This window comes from Mytilus edulis, chromosome 2, assembly GCF_963676685.1.
Source record: "Mytilus edulis chromosome 2, xbMytEdul2.2, whole genome shotgun sequence".
Classification (NCBI taxonomy): domain Eukaryota; kingdom Metazoa; phylum Mollusca; class Bivalvia; order Mytilida; family Mytilidae; genus Mytilus; species Mytilus edulis.
Genome location: NC_092345.1, coordinates 42,351,630 through 42,370,759, shown reverse-complemented (window position 1 = coordinate 42,370,759; position 19,130 = coordinate 42,351,630). Strand labels below are relative to the sequence as shown.

Below are 19,130 nucleotides of genomic sequence, written 5' to 3'. Positions count from 1 at the left end.
CGATTTTATTTATCTATGTAAAGTCTACTCGTAAAGGATGGAAGGTTTTCAGTACTGGTGTAAAATTGCGCGTTTGAAATTCGCACAGGTAGACATAAAATAATTTTGTCGTTCAAAGTATAACGGCATACATAAATGCAGATTCACGTAAAGTAGATATAACAAAAAACAGACTTAACAGTAAAAGTAATAATAATAAATAAAATAATTGTGTGGTTCACAGTATGACAGGATCATATCTCTGACAATATAGCCTAATTCTTAATCTCTAACGATGGCTTAAAACTCGAATTGGCAAATTTTTAGTATTTATATTAAATTGTATTAAATAAGGAAAAAACAACAAAAAGAAAATTAAAAAGCAAAACGTCTACTACAAACAAGGCTATGCATTCCAACTTACATATTAATCATTATATTTACGTTGAGGATGTACCTCGTTACAAAATATTACAAAAAACACGAAAAATATGCATAAACATTGAAAATAATTCAGCTTTTTGATTTTTTATATGATAGATGTTTCAAAATCCTTCCGTGTATCAATCACACTCCTTAATATTCCGTGATGTTTCATAAAATTCTTTCCTTTTCAAATAACTTCAAGGGAACTGGCAATACCTCTTTTCCAAATGCGCAAATGAATATTTCGATGTCTTACAGGTTTACGTCTAATTAAGATCGCTAAAGCCTATATTCTCCCCATTTATTAATACATAATTGTGAATTTACTCATTAGTGAACTTTGAAGCGAATGAGTGACATTTTAGATGAAATAGTTGTATCCATAATTAATATTTTTGCTGGCTTTCATAATTTATTTCTGGAAATAACTTGTTAGAATGGATGCCAATATATATATTTAGAATATGTAATGCTTTATTTGCTTGAAAAAAAATGAAAACAACACGTCATGCGTCCGAACAATTTAACATATAATTAATTGAATTAATTATGTTAAAATCGTTCAAGTAGTTATTTTCATTTTTTGCCGCCTTTTTCTTATTTAATAAATCACTTTTTTACTTATGATGTGCCTTAATTACTATTTTTTCATATTAAGAAAAGAAAAGTTAGTTTTTTTTTAAATTTAATACAATTTCGCCATCTGAATTACAAATAACAAGTAAGTTAATTGGCGATGAACATGAATATTAAAGGAAAGGACATAATAAAACTGCAGTTACTGTATCTAATTTAAATAGTTTTTTGTTCATTAGATGAAATCAATGGTCTATATTATTCTATATTATACTATATATATGGTATATGATGTTAAAAGTAAAATCACAAAAATACTGAACTCAGAAAAAATTCAAAACAGAAAGATCCAAATCAAATGGAAAAATCAAAAGCTAAAACATATCAAACGAATGGATACATTTTTCAGAACAAATTGATATAAATAAAAATAATACCTTCTTCAGGTTAAAATCTAAAAACATCTTTTTCTTTTTGTTGATTGCGATCGGAAAACTAGTTACTTCCCGCTTGGTTTTTAAATATAAACAATTCGCATATCCCGGCTGGTTAACAGTTGGAGTGATAAACCAGTTTCCCAACTGAAATATAAGGAATTAACATAAACACATATCTTTCTAATATCGCATTATACAATACATTACAAAAAGGTTTATTATAGTGACATTGTGTATAACAAAATATGTACAATATTTAAATTTTTCAATTAAATTACACCCGGACCAATGGACCTTTAAGTCATGTTATAACATGTTAAGTTATAACTTAATCGTTTGGTCTATTACAGAACATGACGAAGAATCATTGTTGTGCACCATACAATAAGTATCATAGCTTTGTATTAGTTACATGTAACAGTGAGTCAGTACTTATCTTAAAATAGGAGTGAATAAATAAAAATCCGCTTATTAATAGCGTGCGTACGGGTATGGGTGTGATTTGAATGATACAGTTTGACTATCGTTTCAAATTTGCAAATTATATAGTTTTACTAAAAGTAGGACAAAGATTTGACTTAGCTGATTTGGAATGTACTTTTTAGTCCCATTTAAATTCTATGTTCAACAAACGTAAATATTTTAAGTCTTCCCTCACTTTTTGATCTCGAGAGTATACAGTTTTAGTTGTTCCAAGAACAAGTGCCAACCTAATTGAAATCGGTGTTATACCGCTTTATTCATGTTGTTCCTCTAAACAAAAAAATCTAGAACAAAAACATTAACGAGAACTTAAAAGAAAATGCTCAAGACATTTCTGATGTGTTTTTCATTGCCCTTGTTTGATCTTTAACAAAGCTGGTAACACGTTGTTAATAACAAGACTGGTGACAAAGGAATATTAATATGACATGTAAATGCATGTTAGCAATATTGGAGATGGAAAAAAGTACAGTGAGGTATTAAGGTGTAAGAAAAATGATGTTTAATTATCTGAAATAAATCGTGTTTCAATGGTACTTTATTATTGTCTTTTGGTTCTTTCACTCCATCTGTTGACAGTTGGTCGGCTTTTTTCTTGTTGCCATATTTTTTGTGTGTCCTTCTTTAATAATCCACGTGGCATTTCTAGTTTTCCTACGGCACTTTTAATTGTTTCTTAGCACGTTTAAATGAAACACACCACTCACTAATTTATTGTATGCGGACTAACGAACACACGGACACAACTGGAAACTAAAACCTTGCGTCGTTTAGCGAACAGTTAAATGAGCTGTGCATCTTTGATATCATCAAAATATGTGGAGGATAAAGAAACTATACAAAGGTACCAATACTTATTGGAATTTTTTTTACCAGTCTGTTATCAAGATTATTAAGTGATTGTGGTTTCATACATTTAACAACGTCTTTCTCAATCTAGTAATGTATAGAATATTTTACACTTGAAAAAGACTTAAACACGTTATAACCATTCCCTACCTTTCCATTCTGATCGAGAACTTCTTTCATTAAGGACACTTCATTCCCATCTGTGATATAAAAGAAACCGTCCAGAGTGCATGACCGTGATACTTTCTTTTTAGAAGAAAATATGCCACCACGTTTTTGATTTCGGCATTCGTAACAAGTGTCTATTCTTGAAGCTATTGCAATATTCGGAACAGATTGTGAAAAACTACCTAAAAATACATAAATGCAACTATGTTACATATTTTAAACTGAATCTGGTCATACACGTTTAAAATTGTAGGCGTAGTAGCAAGACAAATACTAGTAGTACGAATCCTAAATTCCTTTTACATGCAGATTTTTACTTATACTTAAGAACAAAGCTAAGCATTTCGAGTTTGTTATACACACATATACATATATATCTTTCAAACTGAATTTAACTGTGCGTATTGCTATGTGTTTGATTAATCTATATTGTCTAGATCTAGGGAAGGATTTGGATCTCACAAAACATGTAATAAGCATGTTTGCGCCTGTCCCAAGTCAAAGCCTCTGTCCCTTGTAAGTGCTGATGATTTTTAATTTCTATATACAAATATTCCAATTGTAATGGTTGATATTGAAAACTTTTTGACATTCTTGATCAAATGTGCCATCAAAATTTCCTCATTTGATTTACTAAAAAAATGAAACTTAATGATATCGAAATTTTCTAGGAAATTTAAATATGGACAACGTATTTTTATTTTTTTTATCTATAATTTACTTGTGCTTAAATCTATACTTAACATATATGTGCCACTGATTTGTTTATATATTGATTTACCTGGTATTTTGTTTGCCGTCTGAAACGGATTCTGAAATTAGATATTTAGCAATTGAAAGACAAACAAAATAATAGAGATAGCAAATTGACAACCAAAAGTCGTTTCCTTTTGACGTAAACATGCAAATTGATGAAATGACCAAGACACTTCTAGATATTAGTCTGTCAGAAAAAAAACCATATATCTTTGTACTTCTTTATATTTGCTCCGGACTAGTACAGGAACTACAAAACTACTCAATTGATTTTTATTTCTTAATATTTAAAAATATGTTTTATATCATCACTATTTATATGCAGTATTTTAAAATACCGTTGTTGAAACTATGTTAAATCGAAAAACATATGATTATTGTCTTAATTTGCCCCAACCATGGTAGTATTATATTGACAGGAACTACAACGATTAATTAGTATTTATTTATAACCCGGGTAGCCCTGTAGAAAAGATATAGAAACTGTCCAATTAATACTTTTGTGACTATCTGCGATGCCGCGGTCATAAATTGACCAGAGATACGTTTTATCAATCACGTGGTTTTAATCGAGACAGCTTAACAATATTACCTGTCGGAAAACATCTTTACTTATTTCAATCGCGTTGGTAGACCTTTATTCGTGAACAACTTATTTAAACTAATCGACTGATGCATAAAAAATGAAAATCGGCCCAGAACTAATTATTCTACAACGATTTAAAATAGTGAGTGAGATTATTTTATTAGTTTGTAGGTGAAGTTTAACTCACGATTAAGGTGTGTTCCGGTTACCGCCGGTTAACAATAAATATATTTGATAAATATTAAAACTGTGAAGTTAAGAGTAATATATATGGTTAAACGGATAGTAGCTACGATTTTCATTAAAATTACTTTTTTAATCTAAATGCCGGATTTTGTACAAAAAGTAAAATAATTATGATTAAAACAATTACTGGTTACGTTCCATTAAGCATTTAGAAGCTTTTTAACCTTTAACACCTACATTTATTTATTATCTATAGATAATAATTCGATGTTAAGCCCAACCCTTATTCATATGACCTTTACTCTTCAGTTCCCAATGCGCAATCGCACATTGTGCCTCGAAGGGAAAATGGTCGAACAGGGGAATGTTATCGCGGAAATGGTACGCGAATTTACAGTTTCAGCGAGAAAAGAAACAAAAAAGAGGTGCAGACAAGTTATTGTAAATTAAAAATAAAAAGCGTCGATGAGAACGGTCAATAAAATCACTCTAAACACCTGCGACGCAGGCAAAGTCAAACAGAAGTAGCCGACCGTTTGCGTAATGTTTACATTTCTTAAATTTTCCAGATCACATGAAAAAACATCTCACGTTGTTCATAATTGTCAAAAATATGTTTAAAAATTTACGGGCAGTAATCTCCCACCTTAGAAGAAATTAGAAATCAACTTCCTAAACTTTAGTATTATTCTTCAAGTGTATCCTTCATGGAGGCCCCGATTTAACACACACACGTGTATACATTATCGGCATGGTTTGGTCATACAAATGTAATAACAAGTGTATAATATCGCCATTGTTGGAGAATCTTGGGTTGGAATAATATGCCGGTATTTATTATATTTTTTATTTACATAATTTGATAAATGGCGTCAAATATGTACGTTTAATAAAGAGTAATTATCAAATATGTAAGAAAACAAAAAGCACGTGTTCGTATCTATATATATCTTGGTTAGCTCACTCGCTATGTCGGCAAAGTTCGGGAAGTAAACCCGATGCATAATTAATGAGGTGAATAGGCACACAACACGATATGAATTATCAATTATTAACACTTCTGTTGTTTATTAAAATATTTTAGCGATCTTATTGCTTATATTTAGTACATATCTTTGATTTTAGCAGCTTTAAAACTTGTTCATAATTTTGTCAAAATCGTAGCTACTATCCCTTTAAGTTACTGGATAATCCTGGAAAGTAGAAATTTCCAGTTTACAATACGAAAATTAATCGAGCAAGTACCAACCAACAAAATACAGCAGAAGAAAAGAGATCTAACTACGTTATATAGATATTTATATAATACAATTCTGTCCCCTAAAATATGTTATCACTATCCGACCAAATGAAACCGTCCAAACGATACTGGTAAATATTATTGAACAGTCGCACAAGAATTTGTATACAAATCCTTGAGTCGCAGTACTAAAAAAAAATTCAACACATTGGGGTTCAGCTAAACATTCGTATATACCAACCAATGATCTTACCCTGGATTTTGAGCGAAGCTTAATAATTCCTACATTTATTTAAAATCTCTTTGATCTTTTGATTTTATCAGAACGATCATTTACAATCGTCTTAAATATGCAGGAAATGTGTGCCACTCAATGGAGTAAACATTAGTTATTATATATTACATATAGTGCAATTTCTACCGAAAAAATAAATCAATAAAAATGGAGCTTTTATTCATTAAATTTGGTACAAATTTCCATCGTCAATGTGTTTTTCTATAGAATTAATGATGACTCGCATTAATCCATCAATCACTAAATCGGCACAGTTAGGTAACGGAATCTGCCGAGGTTTGCCGATTGCTGTTTCCTAAGAATTTATCACAACTTTCGATTTCTTCGTTTATTTCCGTAATCCCGAAAGCAACCGAGAATGACAATATTGTAGGGCACCACACGCTGGTATGTAAATAACGTGCAATGTTTTAAGCTAATTAACATGTCATTGAATTAGGCGCGGCATCGCAGATGAAACGTTTGAAGTCAGGCAGTAGTAGTTCCTGTCAATATAATACTTCCATGCCCCAACACTGCATTCAACATTGCATTTTCATTATAGGAAAAAACTAAAGAAATCAGAATGACGTATTATTATCAACGAAACATGTGTCGAAAATATTTGTTCTTTTAACTAGCTTGGAAATGACATAGAGGAAACTTTGAGCTTGGAAGAATATGTCAATCGTAAATGAAAGTTTATGTCATCACAATATGTCTTTAATATAAACAGAAAGAACATTAGCATATACATATAAGCCAACACTTTTATAATGCCTATGTTTTACCAAGGATTTGTATAGTAACTATACAAATTCTTGGTTTTACCATGTATAGCCTATTGTAGTTCAATTTGGAAAAGCATTTTACAAAAAGATTCTGATAAAATCTAAAATATAAAATAAAATCACGAAAAGAGCAGAAAAAATTGAAAGTATACATTTCAATGTTTTTATGTATACACGTGTAGTCTTCTATCTTGTTTAAAATCAGTGGACAATGTACACATCAATATTTTCAAATATTTGCACATTTGATGTACGCCGAACAAAACAAAAAAAAAATTATAAATAATTCGGTACATTTTTTTGTTAATTATTTTGAAAAATCAATTTGAGACCTTTGCAAAAAATTAATAGCCTAAGTAAAACTTTATGGACGCTAAACTTGAGAGTGTTTTAAAATTGTTGTGACTATTTAACTTTTAATGTGTATGTGAAATAAACTATTTAGGTGTAATACCACCATCAATTTTCCCCTTTCGATCTTTATTAAATTTGCAAATTGTTCTTCAGAATTTATCTTTGTTTCAAATAAGAAAACACTTGGCATGAGTAAAGTTTTATTCTGTCCAGTAACAAGACCAAATTTCACATAACATTTCATTGCATAAAAGAAAATAACCATCACTTGAAGTCAAAATATCAAATTTTTACCTCTTTTTTTACCTGTGTACAAGCTTTAGTAATTATGTAAAATCAAGTATCCAAAATATTCCGTAAAAACACCAAATGAAAAAATAATGGTGGTTTGAAACACCCAAGATATATTAAATGCAAGGATTAATTTCCTACAATCGTCAAATTCAAGGGAAGATTTTTTTCTACCTTTTTTTGTATACAACCGTCTGTGACGTGCTAAAATTTAATTGTATTACACCTTTAGCATTATTTTTTTCCTTTGTGCTTTTGTTTATCTTTTACGATTAAATTATCAATGATTTTTTTGTATCAATTTCATTTTATTAAAGCTAAGTAAATTTCATAGCCTGTCTTGTTTCATTACGAATCGTTCATAATTTCTTAATTACATGTATAAGAAGAAAGCAAATATGTTATATTGAAATATCTATTAAATTCTGAAAGCTGTAGAAATATATCTCAAATTGTATTTCCCCGATGCTATCTTAACATGCTTAATGCTTTAATTATGTTTCAGTCTACAAAAAGCAACAACGATACATTTTCTGATTACTCACCGAATTCCTATATGCTTGAAAATCGTTGTAGGTGGGGTCATTCATCGAGTACGCTTGACTGAATTCATTCTATTAAACGTGGAATAATTAATCAGCATGATTGATGACTAATATCGTTATTGTCCGTTAAAAATATTATAGACAATAAGGCTAGGTAATTGTTTCTTACAGGGAATTGTCCTCGGGACTCTCCGTACTTAAAACTATTAGATTATACTGCTATACAGAGAATGCAAGTTATCTTTATTCATCTCTTATAGATGAGAGTAACAGAGTCTGGTGATTTTCTGATAGTACCAATTTCTTCGTATTGGCACTTAAAATTTGGGTATCATGTGAGTATACGGCTGATCGACACTAATACACAAGACTCGGGTTCTATCGATGGAACGAAATGAATGTTGTCATATCGCTTGATAGCAACGTATATGGTAAACGGGTGTTCTATCAACTTCACTTTAATCGTAAAACCGAATAATTAAAGACAACAGTATTATACTGCTGTTCGAAACCTTACTTCTGTTCTTGAGATTATCTATTATTTTGAAACAAAAGTAGACACAATGAGATAGCTACATAACAGCCCCCTTATATGCAGACTTCTAAGAGATAGAAAATTACTCATTTCGTGTGTCAAGAAGCACATAGACATGTTGCGACTGAATTCAACTGAGGCTTCCAAAAAATTTCAATGTTTATGAAAATAAAATGTATCAGGTTTTTTTAGTATCTAGCTGGGGAAAAAAGAAGAAACGTATTAGTTTGAATTTTGATGGATGAATGGATTGATTGGTGTTTAACTTTGAGTTGTAAATATTGTACTCCACTGAGTCGGATTTTTATCGTGCTGGTTCACAAGGTAACGTTACATCTGCAGAATGAGATGCCTTAAAAGGTAAAAACAAGTAAAATTGTATACAGATCGTACCTGTACAATATTAGGATTCGATTCTGCCGAATATCTATGATTGGTTGGTGTAGCTGCTGATGAAGAAATATCTGAAGTGAAAGAACATAAAGATGTAATGAAAAAACTGAACTATTCCATTGAAATGAGGTAATTGGACAAACAATATCAATAAATTACATAATAGAATTTGGCTTTGATTACAGGTGGCCATACTATTTCATCATAAAAAAAAGTGTTTACATGAATTATATATATTTTTTTAATGTATAAGTACCCGTCTACATCATCTTTTATTTTGTGTTTTTGTTGGATGCATTTCTATTTGTATCAATCTGATGATGAGTTAGGTTTTTTTAACTGATTTTTAAAACTTGTTCTAATGTTGTTACATCACTGTCCAGGTAAGGGAAAGGGTTAAACACTCAAAAGAATGTTTAATCCGGCCACATTCTTTATGTGCCGAGTGGTTGTCGTTAGTTCAAGTCTGTCATATTTGTTTTTCGTAAACTGTTTTGTTATAAATGTTATAAATGTTCTTTGAATAGACTTATTAAGAAGGGATATAGTTACGATACTGTTGTCAGGTCATTAAAGATTGCATATTTTGGCGTTAATATTGATTCACTTATAGGGTCTTTGCATCGGAACTAAACACATTTATTCAAAAACCAGTTGTTGGCATGACACGGGTTATGTTCTTCTCATATATGTTATGATGGTATGATACTAAACCTCTAACGTGAAGGATAGTGCCTGATTTTCATATGATGAAATCATAATCTTTCAGTCAGTTTAATTGAAGTCTGGAGCTGGCATGTCAGTTAACTGCTAGTAGTCTGTTGTTATTTATGTATTATTGTCATTTTGTTTATTTTCTTTGGTTACATCTTCTGACACCAGACTCGGACTTCTCTTGAACTGAATTTGAATGTGCGTATTGTTATGCGTTTACTTTTCTACATTGGCTAGAGGTATAGGGGGAGGGTTGAGATCTCACAAACATGTTTAACCCCGCCGCATTTTTGCGCCTGTCCCAAGTCAGGAACCTCTGGCCTTTGTTAGTCTTGTATTATTTTAATTTTAGTTTCTTGTGTACAATTTGGAAATAAGTATGGCGTTCATTATCACTGAACTAGTATATATTTGTTTAGGGGCCAGTTGAAGGACGCCTCCGGGTGCGGGAATTTCTCGCTACATTGAAGACCTGTTGGTGACCTTCTGCTGTTGTTTTTTCTATGGTCGGGTTGTTGTCTCTTTGGCACATTCCCCATTTCCATTCTCAATTTTATTTTTACATTACGAATCTATTGTATGACTTCGTCGTTTGAATATTATAATGTTATAAGTCCATTTTACAGTGGAAATGAGTTATGGGTGTCAATAGTTTCGTGCTGCAATGTTCTATCTCCCTATATATTTAACCAGGCTTAATTATCTTCAAATTTGCCTAAACAGTAGTATTAAAATGATATATCTCCAAATACAATGTTGTATTCAGAATTATAGTGATCTAAGTACAAACCAATGAAATTGACGGATTCTGGGTCACATGACAAAAGTTTACTAATGGAGATAGTGTGAAGCCATGACAGAAATGTAAGTAATTTTTCAGCCCTTTTTATGTATATTCCGATAGCATTATCATACCTTGTTGCAAATACCCCCTGGAGGAAGCATCTAACTACATAATTTCTTAATTCATGCGGTACTAATTTGAACCTGCACTGAAAAATTGGGTGTAAAAGGAGATAAAACAGTATAATACTCTCATTTAACATTTTCAATGTAGATACACCAGTTTAATTTTAGTGTTCATTCCAAACATTTTAATGGGAAATTGAACACTTTATCACAGTCATACTTTTACAAAAAGAATAATTAAAAAACAAGAGCACTTTTCATAATTTTCAAGTCCATAAACTCAATTTTACTTCAAGAACATTTTCTGTTCATATATTAATAGTTCAGTTTTGCTTTAATTCTATTCTAAGACACTGAAAATACCCATTTCATGTATTTCAGTGATGGCTATAGATGGTTTCCAATAGAAGACCTACCTGATGTCCCTCTAATTCGAATCTTCTTTTTCATTGACTTAGAGGATCTTTTACTGAATGTAAACCGAGTTTGTAGAAGATTTTATAACCTGATAAAATTTACACCTACACTATGGAGTATTTTTGAGTTTTATGGGCCTTTAGTGATTAAAGAGGAGGATTTACCATACATTTTTCAGCACTGTAGGAGCTTCAGAGTTTTTAATATTGGTTACTCAAAATATACTGGTGGACTTCCGGCTTTTGATTTTAGCAGTGTTTCAAAACTGAGTTGTGCCAGAAATCTTACTTGGTTAAACTTATGCCAGACTTCCATTTCAACTACGTGTTTTTTACAGTTTATGCCTAATCTGGAGATTCTAGATCTTTCTACATGTTTAAATTTGAAAGACTGTGACTTTCATGCTGTATCTTTGTGCACTAAACTAGACAGTTTATATATTTCGTTCAATGAAATATCTCCAAAGACAATAAGAGATATTGTGACATACCAAACATACAAGTGCTAGACGTTTGTGGGATACATCTAAAATACATTCATGTGATCAATATTCTTGATAAATGTTATAAGTCACTGATGACATTTTTTCTTAGTCTTGATTCCACTGTTCACGAAAACGATTTTGACAGATTTATGCACTTTAATTATACTGACCTTGCATACACCGTTTATAAGCCAACACAGTCATGACTACACAAAATTCGGACGAAGTACCTGAATTAATTCAAGTTTACAGTGACCATCAGTTGGCATCTATTATTGAAAACTCAGATGAAAACTGTACCATAATTATTGTTAACGGAGACAATCCTATTGAACATGATGTTGTCGAGTCGAACCAAGGTCATGTTTATGCAGATGTACAAATTACAAATTTACCAAATATTAGTGCTGATCAGGATCAAAAAAGTGCCTACAGTAGTTGATCAACCTGATGCATCATATACTGCTGTCCCTCTGCACAATGCAACCAACCAGAAAACTGCTAATGATGTTGATGCCATCGAACAAGTCGAAACTATACAAGAAACAGAAGGCCAATCAAATGAGGATAGCACTAACAGTAGAAGCAGAAAAGGAAAAGAAATCCCGACATGTGGAAACAAACTATAAGGAAAAGGAAAAGACAGGCAGGCCTTGAATACGTCGCCACGACGGGAAAAAAACGATGTAAAAGGGAAATAAAAAGAAATGGTTGTAATGGAACCTGCAAATGTAGAACATTTTCTGATGCTGAACGAAAGGATAAATTTCATAGTTTTTGGTCGTATAACGATAGCGAAAAAAATGCATTCTATAGCAGCAGCATTGACAAAATCCAAAAGGGTAGAACTCGAACAGATAGCAAAAGTTCAAGGCGGAAATTTTCATATGTATATCATTTCCCTAAATCTAGCGGGAAAGTTCGTGTTTGCAAGGAATTTTTCCTTGCTACATTAGACATAAGTCCTCGTAGAATTCAGTGGTTTTTTGAGAAAAAAAATCCTTCCTTTGAAGATAAAAGGGGTAAACATGTCAAGAGAAAAGTGTCCGATGAAGCTAAAGTCATTATAAAGGATCATATAAACTCATTTCCTCGTGTCGAGTCTCATTACTGTCGGTCGTCAGTAAAAAGGCAATATCTGGACCCATGTCTTACAATTTCCAAAATGTATGAGCTTTATGAATTTCAGTGTAATTCTAAAGGCATCAGTCCAGAAAAATATCACACATATAAAAACATTTTTAATTTTGACTTCAATCTGGGATTTCATTTTCCCAAAAAAGACAGGTGTGATATGTGCGAGGAATACAAAGCAAATGATTTTATAAAACAGGTTAGCAAAGAGCTGAAGCAGAAATATGAATCTCATGTCTTAGGTAAAACACAAACAAAAGTTGAAAGGGACAATGACAGGAAATCAGAGAAACCAGTCCTTTGTTTTGATATGGAGAATGTGCTTACTTGTCCAAGGGCTAACATATCAATTTTTTTCTATAAAAGGAAATTCAATGTATATAACCTTACTGCTCATATGTCGTTAAATAAAACTGCTTACAATGCAGTTTGGTCCGAACATCAAACAGGTCGAGGAGCAAACGAAATGTCAAGTGCTTTACTAAAAATCCTTGAGAAAGTTGTACAGGATTTTCCTTTGTTAGAGAATATAACACTATGGTCTGACTCTTGCATTCCGCAAAACCGGAACTCTATAATGGTTACTGCATTGAAGTATTTTTTGCAAAACAACCATTACGCCCTTAAGACCATTGAACAGAAGTTTTGTGAGCCGGGTCACTCTTCAATTCAAGAAGTGGACTCTGTGCATAGCCAGATTGAAAAAGCTCTTAGTGTTAGTGAGATATATAGCCCAGTCAGCCTTCTTAGAGTGCTAACAAAAGTTAGGAAAAAATCCATGAAAATAATCGAGTTGCAGCCTGGTGATTTTCTTAATTTTCAAGCGACTAGTCAGTCTTTCAAATTCTCTGAAGTTCCCTTTACTAAGGTGAAATACATTAGACTAGATGTTCAAGATCCTTTGCAAGTATCCTTTAAAGAGTCTTTTGTTAATGATGACTTCAATGATGTGTCAATTGTTCCTAAAACTAGGAAAAAAGATAAGCCTGTTGTTATGCCAAAAGTGTCTGTTTTGTCGAAATCAAACATTTTAACAGCAGATAAAGTGAAAGACTTGAAAGCCATGGTAAAATATATGCCTTTAGCTGATCGGCAATATTATCAAAATGTATTCAAAAACAACAAGTAACATTTATTTATTTGATATTGTAGAATGTGTTTCAGGTAGAAGCATGTACATTTCTAGTTTAGACTAAGTTTTCGGAGTAAACAAAAGTTTACAGTGTCTCATTTATCGGTAAAGTTATGAACATTGGTAGTTATGAACATTGGTAGTTATGATTAGTTATGAACATTTATACTTAAGTTTTGATATATTGCAAATGGATGCATATTGCATTATGATTGTGTACTTATTCAGTAGAAATGAGGGCATTATAATTTAATAGGACTTTATGGCACTTTCATACATAAATATAGTCTTTACATGTTGTTGATATTATTGACAAAATATAGAAATTTTCAAATGGTCCAAGTGACAGCTTTTTAATGAATAATAGCAAAAAATATACATTTTGTTTAGCTGAAACATATACAGATCCCTTTCATATCATGTCATGAACTTAATGTCCAACTGTTATGATGATGTGCTAATTATGATTTGTTTATAAATCAGCATCCTATAAGGAGTAAAGGTGCCATTTTTGTAATTCTTTAGTTTTATATTCATAAAGTCATTGTCTAATTATTATGTGTCATTTTATTACTGTCTTTAAGAAAAAGAATGTCCAATGAGACTACATGCCCGCCAATGATCTGTATTTAAAATGACTAACAGTTTGTTCAGACACAGACCCATTACAGACTTAACCTTAAGATCATATCAAATTAATTTTTACATTCTCATCCCCATCCGTTCCAACCAATTAGGTGGTTTATATTTTTTATGTATTTTTACAAAGTTCTTTGGAATCTGTAATGAAAATACGTAAAAATAAAATATAAGAGTCCAACTCAACCCAATATTTTCAATTTAGGTGGATGAGAATCTATCAATTAACTTGATCTGGCCTTACCCTAACTTTGGGTCTTTAGCATTGACTTTTTATTACAAAAGACAAAGTCAATGAGTCTTGACTTTACGACCCAAGCATCAACTTTGCATCAAACAGTCCACATCATAAGCTATCTATGTACAAAGCTGCTTGATGATATCATAACTCTTATATCAAAAACTTAAACCTGAAACTTAACCTGGTTTTTTTAACATTGAAATTCTATTAAGAAAGACAAAGTCAACGTGTACCTTAACCTTGCAAGGACAGACGCATAGACAGAAGAACTATACGTCCAGTTTGCCTTGCAGGCATAGCTATATAGTTCAAAGAAAACATAAGACACTATTTTAACCAACAAGATTGTGTATGGCCTTTGTTTCTACTGCCGATTTTATTCAATTTTAATGGCATATACATTGCCCAGTAATAATATTATAATGTTTTATGTCCAATACCATTTTAATTCTTTCAACTTTACTTATCACAAGATTAAAATGTACTATCTCCAAACTTGAAATATGAAATTGCCGAAATAATATATACTTTATCAGATTTCTGTAAAGGACAATTTAATCAGATGTGTTGGAACTAGTATTACTCATACTTTTTGCATAGCTCTTGTTTTATATGACTGGATATCAGACTGTCCAACTTTAAATGCCATTTTCTCAGTTTTAGAAAAAGTGGACATAAAACATTATAATATTCACACGACGACTTATTAAACAACATTTACCTCTTGCTGACATACTGATGTGTTGTTTTGGAAATGGTACTTCGCTTTCCTGTAAATTTTAAAATATTTTCACTTACTTATACAGAATATTTATTTTTCTAATGATATAATGATCCACTTAGTATATATTTGATTGATATTTATAATTTTTATATTTCTTTTTCTTCCAAAAAGGCACGGCTGAAGATACTTTACATTCAATCAAAATTCACTGTTGAAAAGCCGACAACACCGCGACAAAAAGTGCAAAACGACAAAATACTAATAACACTAAAAAACGAGGGTTGTATAAGGTGTTACGGAATAATAAGCAGATCTAGAAAAGTTAGCAAACCCTGCTTCAAATTTGACAACTGCCTTGTTGTTTATCGTAGTTCAAATTATTGTAAACGTCTCATTTGGTGATGCCAAAATTGAGGAAAAGGGAACGGGTTCACATTACATTCGTTTAATGTGTTTGAGCTTTTGATTTTGTCATTTCCTGAGGGACTTTCCATTTAGAGTTTTCCTCGAAGTTTGGTATTTAATCATATTAATATTTACATTGATAGCCAAATAATACGATTTATGTTAGTCCAAACGTTACAGAAGTGGCAGGTGTTAGGATGCTGGTTATCGAAATATGTTACATCTATTTCAAAGTGAATTTTTGATAAAAATTACTGTCTAGATATTAAATCCGTGATTGCTTCTTAGATCTGCCTACCCTTCCGGAGCACATGAGATCACCCCTAGTTTTTGTTTGTCTGCTTGTCTTTTTCATTTTTAGCCATGGCGTTGTCAGTTTATTTTCGATTTATGAGTTTGACTGTCCCTCTGGTATCTTTCGTTCCTCTTTTCTAACATTGCCGAAACTGGTCAACATCTCGAAATACTAAGGTATAGAACATCCTGTTCTTAAAAACTGCGCTAGCAGATCATGGTTAACACATTTGTCATTTACAAACATACAAACCTCATCCTTTGATTGAAATGTATTGACAGTGACTCTACAATCATCGACTGTTGTGTCTATTGCAGTACTAGACGCGTCGTTACTACTGCTGAAAAGTGATGCAGAAGAGGATTGTCTACTCCTTGTTTCCGAAAATGCTTCATCAGGATCATCAATTGTAAAACCTTCAATAATTACTTTGTCATCTTCAGATGTGTTCATTACAAACGAATCTTTATTGTTTGTGTCTTCCGATATTGGTTGAAGCTTGTAGCGACGAGAATTTCCTTGTTTTCCTTTTATCAATATCTCCATTTCATCTCCCTTTCAATAATAAACATAATAATCAATTATTCAGAAAATGATTTCCAAAATCAATTTTCAATGAAATAAAATCAAACATTTTAACACCGAAAAAATCGGAATTAAGATAGTAGAAAGAGTTCTTTAAGTATGAATTGTTTTCCTTTTTTTGAGATTTCATTCGAGCATAATAATTACTAAAAATAGAAAAATCGAGATATGGAGAAAAATTAAAAACAAAGTTGAAAGATGCCCGAGACATTGGTTATTAGCAGGTACAATATTTAATCTCATTTTAGCGGAGTGTTACAAATGAAAATATAAACTATGTTTTCGTTATAAATATGTTCATTATCCTCACACAGGGTTTTTAGTGTCATTTTTATTTTATGAATCCTTGTTTTATTTTTCGAAGCCTATCATTTCAAACTCTATGTTACCTTTGAAATTATTACATCCTGAGTTTTTATGTAACCACCCACATTATAATAATCACACTATATGCAGCCATTACATATAACTGGTAGGGGCCTCGGGGGCTGAGTTGTCTTATTAGTAACTACTGTAATCACTAGCCAGTCAACACTGAGATTGTGAGATCGAGCCCCGCGCTCGTGCGGATGCATTCGACTGCAATCATAATTGACTAGGATTGCCAGTTTATCTATCAAAGGTCGGTGGTTTTCTCCGGGTACTCCGGCTTTCTATACCAATACAAACTGGCCGCCACGAAAAAGCCAAAAAGCGGCGCTTAAAGTGGCATTAAATACACAAAAAATCAAATCAAATCATATCATATTACTGATACTAGTACACGAACACACCAAGTTCTCTAAAATTAAAGGTGCAAATGGTGGTCCATATTCCTTTGACGCAGACGCTGAAATTGATATTCAAGGTATGATCAACTGCATCAGGACAGTATGGTGTACTACCAGTTCTCGAAGTTTGTCATCCACTAGGTAGCCAGTGATGTAGTACTAGTATGGTTAACTTGATTTGTATACCGATTTAGAAATAAACAACTGTCGTTATTATTAAAATACCTGTGAAAGCACAGAACTTGGAAGCCCAAACTGTAAGTATGGTTCGGCCTGTTTGTCATGTCCTAAAGTATTCACACAATATTTTATAAATCATTAAAGAAATAAGGACAATTTATAACATTTGAGATTTATCATAACATGAATAACATGCACATAAAATAGTCAAAGTTCTATTAAATTTGCATCGAATATCGATGAATAGAGATCAGTGCATTTTTATTTTATGAATACCAGAAAAATTGTTAGAAAATCATGTAAGAATCATTTAAAATTGACTACCAATTCCACCTGGTTTCAAACGTGGTCTTAAATAGACTCATTTATTTAAACAAACACTTGAGGAATATACCTTTATATATTTAAAGTTCCTTCTATATATTTTAAATACACTTACCACTGTAATTAGTTTTTCGTTCTGCAAATGTCTGTAACAAATTAAAGTATATGTAACTTAAACATGATTGATAATTGGACCGAATAGACTAAATAACTGTAACTGCAAAGGAATTTTATTAATTTCATACAAAGTATTTTATTTTCTGATTATTGTACTGCTCACATTGTTGTAATCATCAGCCTTTACATCAACAGGATAAAAAATAAAAAAATTCAGTTTTGATATAATTATGTTGATAATTGTTGTGTATTTAGAATATAATTATCAGTTGTTTCCATTGAAATATATGTTATTGATCTAACCCCGTTTATAAATGCCCTGTTATTCTCAGCCTCCTTGTTTGTTCTTAGATCTTAGAGAAGGTCTACTGCCACCCTTGCAGACACAGTACTACCAACTTTCTTGTATTTGGTTTTATAAATATTTACAAGGTCCACTTATTTATAACATTTTTGAGTTATTACAATTAACAACTTCTTGGAATTTTGGATCCTCAATGCTCTTCAACTTTTTACTTGTTTGGCTTTATAAATATTTTGATATGAGCGTCACTGATGAGTCTTATGTAGACGAAACGCGCGTCTGGCGTACTAAATTATAATCCTGGTACCTTTGATAACTATTATTTAACTAAAAACTTGCGATCCTATTAACAAAACACATCTCGTGTACACATTTTTATACCTATTACCTTATATTGAATTTGATTTACCTCACGCATTTCATTTTAATATAGTAAGATATCGAATTCAAGTAGTTATGTAAAGAACTTTAACGGTAGTTACCAATACTTTTATTTTCAATATGAATTCATTTCTCAATCTTTCAATACATATTTGTTTTATTCTATAGTTCAGAAAATTGGCCACATCATTAGATATACAACTTTTTAAAATGTAAGTGAGTATTATAGGTGTTGTGTGATACATACAGTCGTCTAATGCGACTGTCATACAAGTGAGATGTTTAGCTAACTATAAACCAGATTTAATCCACCATTATCTATGTAAGAAAATGCCAGTACCAAGTCAGGAATATGACAGTTGTTATTCGTTCGTTTGATGAGTTTGAGCTTTTTATTTTGTCATTTGATAAGGGACTTTGAATTTTGCTTGGATTTCGGTATTTTTAAATATTTTACTTTTTTCAAAAGGACACAAAAAATATCAAACCCAAAATTCATAACAAAA

The 19,130-nt window shown here is 31.6% G+C and overlaps 1 protein-coding gene across 5 annotated transcripts in view; it reads right to left on the bottom strand.

The window, feature by feature from the left end:
- The window catches only part of LOC139512161 (uncharacterized), a 52,047-nt gene that overhangs the window by 4,045 nt on the left and 28,872 nt on the right, over positions 1-19,130 (bottom strand). For 3 of the 5 annotated variants that reach the window (XM_071299562.1, XM_071299563.1, XM_071299564.1), the window contains exons 4-12: positions 17,938-17,968; positions 17,544-17,605; positions 16,216-16,518; positions 15,261-15,309; positions 8,870-8,940; positions 7,942-8,010; positions 3,700-3,730; positions 2,901-3,100; positions 1,419-1,562 (exon numbers count right to left, since the gene is read on the bottom strand). In XM_071299562.1, coding sequence (XP_071155663.1) covers positions 1,419-1,562; positions 2,901-3,100; positions 3,700-3,730; positions 7,942-8,010; positions 8,870-8,940; positions 15,261-15,309; positions 16,216-16,518; positions 17,544-17,605; positions 17,938-17,968 — 960 coding nt within the window. The remainder of the gene's footprint in view (positions 1-1,418; positions 1,563-2,900; positions 3,101-3,699; positions 3,731-7,941; positions 8,011-8,869; positions 8,941-15,260; positions 15,310-16,215; positions 16,519-17,543; positions 17,606-17,937; positions 17,969-19,130) is intronic. The other 2 variants (XM_071299565.1, XM_071299567.1) reach the window with 1 other exon arrangement.